We start from the raw sequence: 10,774 nt of genomic DNA on the forward strand, positions 1-10,774 counted from the left end.
GTCAGTCTCAATTTGTAGGGGTCTCCCGTATTTCCTGCCTGACCTGACGACCCCCTTTGTCTTCAGTTCTCTCTGACCTCCCCTTCTGCCTCCTCTGATGTAGCACCTCGCTGCTGAATCTCTTCTGCCTTCCTCTTTCATTTCTAAGGGCTCACATCTCACATGGGGCCCAACAGGATAATCCAGGATAACTTCTTTATCTTCAAGCCCATAACCTTATTCTATCTGCACCATCCCTTTTGGCGTATTCACAGGTTCCACATGTTAGTTGTGCCTGTTTTCTCGGAAGGGGGGACATTTTTTTTGCTCAGTACATACCCCACTTTTTCTGATACTCTTTGGGATTAGCATTGTAAGTAAGGCATTTAAAGATGTGATTCCAACTGATAACAAAAGAAAATCAGAATGGACAAAACTTGATTCCAATGTCGCTAGTAGATATTTTTCTTTAAGAGATGATATCTTTTCATTTTAAAAGCTTCAACTGAAAACTACTGCAGTGATCTAGGGATTGAGAATGGGTCACTGTTTTGGGGGGCTGAGTTGTTTTTAATGCCCTCTTGGTAGGCTAGTAGAAATCCTCCCTTTGTCCATGGCAGAAGGGAATTAACTAGGCCAGTTAATCTAAAGGTAATAAAACTACTTGAAAGGACATAGTAGTTGTGATCATGACACATTCTTAAATGAACCAGACTCTGTTTGATATATGTGAAAAATTAAAGTTGGGTCTAAAAGTGCTGTAAAAGAAATTTTCTCATTCTTTTTGGTGAGATCTGACATCAGCATATAGATGGCTTCATCAATTATTGAGAAAAAGACTAAGAAAAGAAAAATGACTGATTGGGATGCTTCATTTTGAAGCCTGAATTTGCAGCCCTTGGGTCGAATGTACCTGTAGGTCTAAATCTTTCAGAATTAGCTCCTGCTCTCTCTCCAGCTTATCTGTTTAAATTTCTTGTTTAAAAAAATAAGGCACTTAAAAATTTTTAATGCACTCTGTCAAACATCAGCACCTGTGTGCCAGACTTTGAAGCAACTGCATCTATCAATGAAGGTTAAGAAACAGATCTCTGTACAGATAAATATTCCTTAAGATGAAGTCAGGGGAATGATTTTAAATTTAAAATACTAGTTTCTCTCAAGGGTTAAGTTTTCATGCCTTGAATGATTTTTTTCTTCACAGCTGTTCTCATTCTCTATATACTCAAGTGCCACAGTGAATTTCAGAGTTCTTAGGTTTGCCCCTAACATTCTTGTCTTGCTTATTCCTAGAAAAGTATTAAGGACTCCTAATCTACAAGCTAAAACTGTTTTTTAAAAATTGAACCAAAAACGATAACGAATGACTTTGTTCATTTGCAAGTCATTAATTAGCCCTTGTGCTTTTGTGGCACTAATATTTAGAGATAAATAATAAGGGAACCACAGCTGATAAAGTTGGCACACATAGGTAAATACTAATGAGCAAAAGTGTGAGTCATTGTAGGGCACCTGGGTGGCTCAGTCGGTTAAGCGACTGCCTTCGGCTCAGGTCATGATCCCGGACTCCCGGGATCAAGTCCCACTTAAGGCTCCCTGCTCAGCGAGGAGTTTGCTTCTCCCTCTGACCCCCCTCCCTCTCCTGCTCTCTGTCTCTCATTCTCTCTCTCTCAAATAAATAAATAAAATCTTTAAAAAAAAAAGTGTGAGTCATTGTAAAGGCACCATTTCCTTAATTAAGGTTCCTATTAATGAGTTGTCTTGTATTTGAAAGAATCGCTCAAGTATTCAAGTCAGTTATCATCGAGGTAGCCTTGTCAGTAAACATAATGCTAGTAGTACCCTTCCAATTATTTAGCCTAAAATGCACATATTTCTCTAGCCTCAACATCATGACTTCTGGGATAATTGCAAACATTTATCATCAGAAATACTTTTTAATTCTATATAATCTTGTTTTGAGCTTTTGGTTTTATCTTATCTCAGACTATTTGTACTTAGTTCATAAAATATTCCCCTCCAGAAAATACTTTTCCATACCATATAAAATGCAGAGTTTCAACTTAATTCCCACCGCTAAGTAAATAAAGTCACGTGACTTTGGGTGATACTGATTATTTATAGTTTTTCACTCTATTTAAAAAAGGGTTTAAAGTAGCTCGTATATTTATAGATAAAGAGAGAATACAGGCAGTGTAAAAGCTGCAAATAAGTTTTTCCAGTTACCCCAAATTTGCTGAATATTATGATGTTGCATTTGGCTCTGAGTTTTGTTAAAGAACTATTCTGACACTTGTTAAAATGGTAAGAAAGACTTTTTTCAGGACTACTGTGATAGGTGTCAAAACTATTGCAATAGGGGAGAGAGATTCAGCTCAGCTCTGACTACAACAAAACCAGCTGGGAATTTATAGCCAAGGATCAGTTTGTGTGGTGTGGGGAGGGGAGTGCATGGAAAATTACTAAGAGCGGATGGCAAGGGTGGGGAGAATTCTTGGTAAATTTACTTTAACAGGACTCTTGCTGAAAGGCAGGCCAGTGTGATCAGATATTAAGGGTGGCAGATGAGGAATTTAATTTGATATTGAAAGTGACCAGATAATCAAGAGTGGTAGGATTCTCTCTAAGCTGACTTAGCAGGATTCTTGCTAAAACTGAATTCTTCAAAGATGGACACTGAAGCCCAAGGTTGAGGCTGACTATAGTTTGGTCAAGGAGAATTTTTTTTTTGCAGTGTTCCAATGACTCAGCCAAGGGGAGAACATGTTTGCATGCAGAATTTGCATTGTCCAAAACAGTAAAGAATACCATCATCGTCTGTATTTCCATAGAATTGAACTGAGGTCTGATTTTGTCATTTGGGCTTCAGTTTTTAATAAACAGTGGGAGGCAGTATGTAGGTAAGGTGGCATTTAAACAGAGGTGGTGAGGGAATTTGCCTTGGGAAGAGCTGAGAGTCCAACAAGTACAGACCCCCTAAGGCATGCTGGTGGGCTGGAAAAAGGACAGAGAATCCAACGTGAACATAGTAGACATGATCAAAGGAGAGGGAAGTAGGACTGGAGAGAAGAGGTATAGTGAGAACCAAAGCATTTCAAACCCAGAGGCCATTGTGAGATCTTTAGGTTTAACTCAGAGTGCTATGGGAAGCCATCGGAGAGTTCTGAATAGGGACATGGTCTGACTTAAATTTTATTTTTTTTTTATTTTTTTTTATTCTGACTTAAATTTTAAAGGGATCCATCTGACTGCTGTAATGAGAACAGATTGTAGGAGGGCAAGGATGGAAGCAGAGAGACCAATTAGGGGCTTTGGCGATAGCCCAGGTGAGGCACAACGTGGTCTCTCCCAGGATAGGTGCTGTGAAGACAGTAAGTGGTAGTCCTCTTCTGAGTATGTTTTAAAGGTGGAGGTGAAGGGCTTGCTGATGAATAAGGCTGATCTGCTAGAAGGATGAGATAGCTTTTTTTTTTTTTTTTTTTTTTTTGAGGTGAGGAAGGTTGAAGCAAAAATAGGTTTCTTTGGGGAGAAGAACAGTAGCTTGATTTTTGACATGTTCAACTCCTGATGCCTATTAGACATAGTGAAACAATCAGGGTGTAAGGATAATATTTTGAGCCATTGGGTCTGATCACCTAAGAAGTGAGTGTGCAGAGATAGGTCTGCACTGATATACTGAGTAATCACTTACTTTCTCTGGGTTGCTCTCCTTTGGCTTTACTGGTCATTCGAGGCTGGCTTAGAAATCACATGTGAGGGTGTCATTACCTGTGTTCTTTTACCCTTCTTTTAAACAATCACTGGGCACGTACTGAATGGTGTTTGACTTGCCTATTGACTGATCATCTCTTCCATTATACTGCAAGTCCCTTAAGGAAAAGCCTAAAGTATATAAGTGTTCTTGAGTGAAAGAATACATTAAAATCCTTTGCATTTAAGATAAAATCCAAGTAATATTCCCATCCCTGTCTACTTCACTCACCTCTTCTCATACTTCCCTTCCATTTGTTGACTCCACCCCAGCTACCTTTGCTAATTCCTTCAAGATCTGCAATGTCCTCAACTCTCTCAAGCCTCATGGATTCTTTGATCTGCTAATGCATTATAATTTATTGGGTCTTGGTCTAAATACGAAATCCTAAGAGAAGTACCTCCTGAACCTTTATCCTAATCTGTCTATCTTAATGATCCAAATTTGTGACTTGATAGCATTTATCAGTTTGTAGATTTCTAAGTACTTATGTCATTATTTATTATATATTTTCTTAATAAGTTTATGAGAACAGAAGACAATGCCTGTTGTGTTCATTAATCTGTACCCACTCCTCACCACCATGCCAGAGACTTGGACCCTTTATAAAATGTTTAGAATACATATAAGAAGCTTAATATATTTGTATTAGTACCAATGAATGTGGATAATAAAATCAGTGTATTTGTGATTTTTTTATTACATAAAACCATAACACCTTTTGGTAAAAATATTTTAATCTGTTTCTCTTATAATGGGGAAAGTATGAGGTGATGGAGTAAGAATTAGTCTCCTGCTTCTCCAGCAGCACCTGGTTTTTACAAGTATGTAAACATTTCCCTATTGTACAGAAAAATGTACTTTCCAGAACTGTATCATCCATAGGGAATGTTCCGTGGCTGCTCTTCCCTATTTTAGCTGATGATGTGGAACAGCATTCCAAACATATTTGGACTTCTGAGAAGACACAGCAGTATGAGCAACTATTTTTCAAACCAGTTTTATTGAAAAGAGTTTAGGAAATTTTAATATTACAATCAGTCACGTGGAAAAATTATGCATCTAGAGAACAATTTTTTTTGGTTAAAGTTATCTCGTAATTCTTTGTTGGGATAAAAAATTCAATATAAATACCTCATTAAAATTATTTGCAAATATTCAAACCAATAATAGTTTGACATATTTATACTAACCAACTTTTAATACTTTTTATTATTTAAAAAATATATACTCATATTTATAAAATTAAGTACAATTGCTGTTTCCAAATTCATTTAAAGAAGCTATAGCTATAAAAACCTAGAAGATATTATGTATCCCTCTTTCATAAGTAAAGACTCCTTACAAAATTAACTATTATTAAATTATCATTTCAGTTAGTTATTTGAACCTAAGATGGGGGGGACTATCAATTCATTCACTTTTAATATGCTTTCTCTCCCCCATTGCAATTGCTGAAGTCTTTCCTGTGTATGGAAGAATTACTGTAGTTAGAATTAATTAATCATATAATTAGAAGTGATGGACACAGCGGGAAGAAGGGAATAGACCCTTATTCCTTTAAGATTTTCTCTCAAGGACCTCTCCATGGAGAAGTGACAAAATGAAATTATCTGACCCGTTCTTTCATACTGCTTTTTGTAATAGCAATTAATAAATTTTGAGAAGCTATATGAAACTCCTTAGACTACAGAAGGAAAAAACCAACTTTTTTTGTAACTATAAGCTTTTGAAATACTAGTGTAAGAATTAGGTAAAAATTAAATTATTACACTTTGCTATTATAACAAAATGGCTTTGGAAAAAATCTGTTTGGATTAATAAAATAAATTCAATAAAGGCTCAATCTACAAATTATTTTTAAAATACTTAATATTTTTAATTGTTAGTATTCTCATATTAAAGTAGATATACATTCAAAATATACCCTTGATTTAATCTTCTGGCACTACAAATATGACTTTAAGTTTTCCAAAAATATAGGAAAAGGGGAAGCTTTTCATAATGCAGTCACTTTAAAAGGAGTGAAAACTGTATTACTCTACTTAGCCCATAATGGCAAATATAAATAATAGAATGATAAATGTTTATTAATAAAAAGTATATACCTTCAAACAAACATTTATTTCATTAATATTTTGAAAGTTTCCAAGGTTAAATATAGGGAAAGGAAATCTGAGCATAAATATTAGGAGACAGAAAGTACATTCATAACATTTTCTAGCAATAGAAATTGAAAGTGTTTTGTTGGGTTTTCTAATTCCTCTGAATATCTTTTTTCCAGTTTAATTTTTTAAAGGTTGACAGAATTATCACTAACACTTCTCCTCAAAACAGCATATAATTTAATGAACAAAAATTTGATTTCTCAAATGTTCACAAAGTTTTTCAAACCAAAATTTAACTAAGTATGTGTATGAATCCTATAATTGGCAGCAGATGATACTCATCAATCTGTAGACGTGATCATACATCTGAAGAAGTTTCTTGAACAGGGTGTTTAATACGATCTGGCAAATTGTACTACCATTTGTACTAACAATTTTCAGTGCTATCATAAAGATCAGCCACAGATTTGCCTCCTTAAATCTACCAGAGGGTTTGTACTTGGTAATATGCATAAAAATCCCACCATTTTCTAGTTACTATCTTATTTGAAATCCTTAGTATTTATTTACTTCCTTCATATGTATCTAATTGACTATGAAAATTATCTCTGCTTTGAAATTCATTTATTTTCTCAGGTTAATCTCTTGGCTTTTGGATTTATCATATACAAAGTTTTTCGTCACACTGCAGGGTTGAAACCAGAAGTTAGTTGCTATGAGAACATAAGGTAAATGTCTCTTTAACTCTATTTCTTTAGTAGTTAAAAGCTTTAGTAACTTAAGGCACAAATAATTCTTGAAAGGACTATTTTTAAAATTATTTTTTGTACTTTCTTCTGCCATATTTAAGATACTTACTGTTAAATAGCATTTAATATGTTTAATAAGATTATAATCACCACATATTAAATGGTAAGTAAAACAATCTTTTCCAACATAATCCCCTTTGAAAGAAAAGATGATGGTTGTGTTTTAGGCCAAAAATAGACCTTAGTGATTTTCTTTGGAAAACATTCCTCAGAGCTTTGTAACTGTGTTTCTTTCTTGTGACTCCTACTTTGCATGCTGCCATGATTTTTCTTTCAACCCTCTCTTTAAAACTGATTTATTGAGACCTTGAAAATGGTTTGTTCAGGAAAAACTGAAGTGTGCTATAGGGAACATTAGAAACGACTAACGTTTGTGTTGCTTGGAAACACTCCTGTAGTTTCAATACCTTGCACAAGATTTATAGTTCGGATTTAGCAAATGTTTGATCGATTACTTTCTTTTACCCCTCACCATTCATAGCTTCATGTAGTGTGCTGGTTTTAATAAAGTTGAAAATGACTCATTTTCTGAGGTATACTGCTAAAACATCTTCTGCAGTATGGAATGATTGGACAAAGAATGAATGAGAAAATAATCATTAGTTGCCTCATTTTCAAAGCAATGTCCTCAGTGAGCAGGACCGAATATTGCTTGACCAAAGTCATAGGCAATAAATTGAAAATACGTAAGAGTGGGTTTTTTTTTTAATTTTTAAGAAATCAGTATTGTGACATGAATTTATTTTGAGATAACTGTATTGCAACAGTGAAAAAAAAATCTAGTTTTATCTCTTGTCCTTTCTTGACTATACCTGAAAGGAAAGCAGAAGCTTCCTTTGATGTCATGCACACCTACTGACCCAAGTCCACGCAGTATATAGTTTACAAGGTTTCTTAGGGAAAATACCGCCTAACAGATATATGTCTTACCTTCAGAAATTATTGCAACATTTGATTTGAAATAAAAGCACATACACTACAGTACACTAGATAAAAATATTTTAAGATTAAGGAAACTCCTTGAAAAATACCATATTTTAATAATGTTGCCTTCATTTTGGAAGCACATCGCTGCCCCAGAGCAGTAACATACCCAGAAGGCTATCCTGTGAAGCTAGAATAATTTGTCAGTTTCAAAATCCCTTGTGGTCTTTGTAGATTTCTTCATTGTACCACAAACTCTTCTCCCACATAATTGGAGGAGTTTAGGGGTGTGTTGAGGATATGTAGTTTTCTTAACTGAAACATTTCAAATATGTTCTAGGTCTTGTGCCAGGGGAGCCCTTGCTCTCCTATTCCTCCTTGGCACCACCTGGATCTTTGGGGTCCTCCATGTTGTGCATGCATCAGTGGTAACAGCTTACCTCTTCACCGTCAGCAATGCCTTCCAGGGGATGTTCATTTTCTTATTCCTGTGTGTCTTATCTAGAAAAGTAAGCAATTTTATTTCATTTTTGCCCATTTGTTTGTTTTTTAATTTTGGCCAACCCTACAGCATATTCATGTAGCCTCAGTTACCAAATTGATAAAAATTCTTATTCTCATAGATTTATGTTGAGTCTTTATAGCCTCAATACAGTATACTTTAGTATCAAAGTAATCAGAACACCTAGCTGTTCATATGGAAATAGACTTTCAAACAAACTTGTTCTTAGGAATGTAAGCATAGCTTCTATTAATTTGAGCATATGCTGACAGATGATGAGAAAACAATACTTTTGAAAACCAAATATAACAATTTAATGCGATTTGAAAATAATTCGATGTGATTGTTGCAATTACGTTTACCATTTCTTTTTTTTTTTCTTTTTCTTTTTTTAGATCCAAGAAGAATATTATAGATTGTTCAAAAATGTTCCTTGTTGTTTTGGATGTTTAAGATAAAAATAGAGAACTATGGATAACAGTTGCTACACATAAAAAAGCCAAGCTATGAATAGCCAATGTATAAAAATGACTTGAACCAATTATCCAATTATTAATTGCTAGATAATCAACTATTTTAAATCAGTTTTTCTGTTTACAGTGTAGAAACTGTAGATAAGATACCATAATTATGTACCATATAACTGTAGTTTGCTTTCCTACACGACATAGTTATGTCAAAATAGTATTGCAGATATGTGAAAAGTAATTGGTTTCTCAGGAGTGATATCACTGCGCCCAAGGAAAGGTTTTCCTTATAACACAAGAAATATATGAATGTCCTGAAGGAAACGACTGGATTGCTATTTTTGTGACATGTTGCCTTTGAAACTAGTCCCCTATCACCTTGGTAATGAGCTCTGTTACAGAAAGTGGAATATGAGAGAATGAAGGGGCAGAATGTAAAGCAGGAAAAAGGAAATGGCTATTATAACAATGAGTTATATTTTGAGTAAACTTGGTTTTTTTGTAAACTAAATGAGAAATTATAGATAAAATATGAATGAACATATTTTGCCATTGTGTGAATTGTTCTGAACTTAAACTTCTACTAAAACAACTTAGACTTATGTTTGTTATATCCATTTTCTTCCCTAATATTCTAAAAAAGACAAAAAACTTCACAAATAAAATGACAAACAATTATATTCTGTTTTTTAGGTTAACATCATAATGAGGTATATGCTGTTTCTATACTTATTTCATAGATTATAACTTCAAATGCTTAATTAGCAATACATAAATGTGCCAAATTATAATATTGTTCATGGCTGTAAATGTAAAAATAGTGTATATATAAAGCTCAGGTATTCTATTCTATTACCTTTCAGTTAGTGAAAAATATTGTTATCTCATTAGGCTAGTATATTTGAGTTCTTTATTTCTTTTAAATTTAGAAATGCTATAGTTCACATCACAATAGTCCCTTTTACTATTTTTAAAAGGGCATTGTAAATATGAAAGTATTCAGAAAGTGAATTGCTATTTTTTTCTGTTCAGAAAAGTACACATTTAAAAATGTTATTTATAACAAAGAAGTCACTGAGAACTGTAGAAACGTTCACAGTGGATCTATTTTCTGACAGTTTTCTACTATCTATTAAAACATATCTGCTTAAATGTATGGCTTCTGTCTATCCTCAAATCTTCTCATTAAAAGGTAGAAGCAGTGATTTTATTTCAAAAATATGTAATGGTCTGCACCTACCTGTAGGAGTATGCCAATACACTAAATGCTGTGATTTTAATTTCTCCAGCTATTAAAATGAAGTCTGTCAAAATTTGCTCTAACAAATAAAATGTTATCTAAATGAATGCAGCTATTGCTTTGCCGAGTCGTTTTCTCAAGAAAGATGAGCTACCTGCCAATATGCCTATACATTTTTAGAGAATCCATGATAAATTTTTATTATATCTTCTGATCTCTTATATGCTAAGCCTATGGCCCATTATTATCATTGTCATTATAGAACAGGGTCATAAGAATGTGATATTGAAAACAAATCTGCTCAATCGATATATACAAATGATGTATGGTATGCAGAATAATAGCCCTCCCAACACTTCCAAGCCCTGATCTTCAGCATCTGTGACTGCTACCGTTAGGTTAGGTTACATGGAGAGGAGAATTAAGGTTGCTAATCAGCTGACCTTGACATGGGGAGATTATCCTGGATTATCTGGGCAGGTCCAATGTCACCACAAGGGGCCTTATAGATGAAGGAGGGAGGGAGAAAAGGGAACATGTCAGGGTGATACAGCCTGAGACATCTGGACCAGCCATTGCTGGCTTTGAAGACAGAAGCAGTCCACAAGCCAAGGAATGCCGGCAGCTTCTAGAAGCTGAGAAAGGCAAGGAAACGGATTCTTCCCTAGAGCCTCTAGAAGGAAGTCAGCCATGCTGATACCTTTATTTTAGCCTGGGAAGACCCATTTTGGACTTCTTAACTTCCAGAACTGTGAGATAATAAATGTATATTATCTTCAGCCACCAAGTTTGTTGATCATTTTTCATAGGTTTATTGATAATTTTTTTTCTAATTATAGCTACCATAGGGAATATTATGGAATTACGTAACAGCATCTTTAGAGACAAGGAACTATTCATACATTAGGACAGACCTTAACTTTGGATCTTCTTTTTATCAACCGTCCCATAGATATCATTGGATAAAGCTTGTATTCTTTAGCATGCTGTTCGC

The 10,774-nt window shown here is 34.5% G+C and overlaps 1 protein-coding gene across 2 annotated transcripts in view; it reads left to right on the top strand.

The window, feature by feature from the left end:
- Nucleotides 1-9,887, top strand: part of ADGRL4 (adhesion G protein-coupled receptor L4) — a 107,266-nt gene extending 97,379 nt beyond the window's left edge. For both annotated transcript variants that reach the window (XM_064588938.1, XM_045897332.3), the window contains 3 exons: nt 6,475-6,566; nt 7,912-8,080; nt 8,469-9,887. In XM_064588938.1, the coding sequence (XP_064445008.1) occupies nt 6,475-6,566; nt 7,912-8,080; nt 8,469-8,531 (324 nt within the window). In that variant the 3' untranslated portion in view covers nt 8,532-9,887. The remainder of the gene's footprint in view (nt 1-6,474; nt 6,567-7,911; nt 8,081-8,468) is intronic.
- Nucleotides 9,888-10,774: the final 887 nt, after the last annotated feature.

This window comes from Mirounga angustirostris, unplaced genomic scaffold, assembly GCF_029215605.1.
Source record: "Mirounga angustirostris isolate CCGP_5_RB_7025 unplaced genomic scaffold, mMirAng1.0.hap1 SCAF_4, whole genome shotgun sequence".
Classification (NCBI taxonomy): Eukaryota; Metazoa; Chordata; class Mammalia; order Carnivora; family Phocidae; genus Mirounga; species Mirounga angustirostris.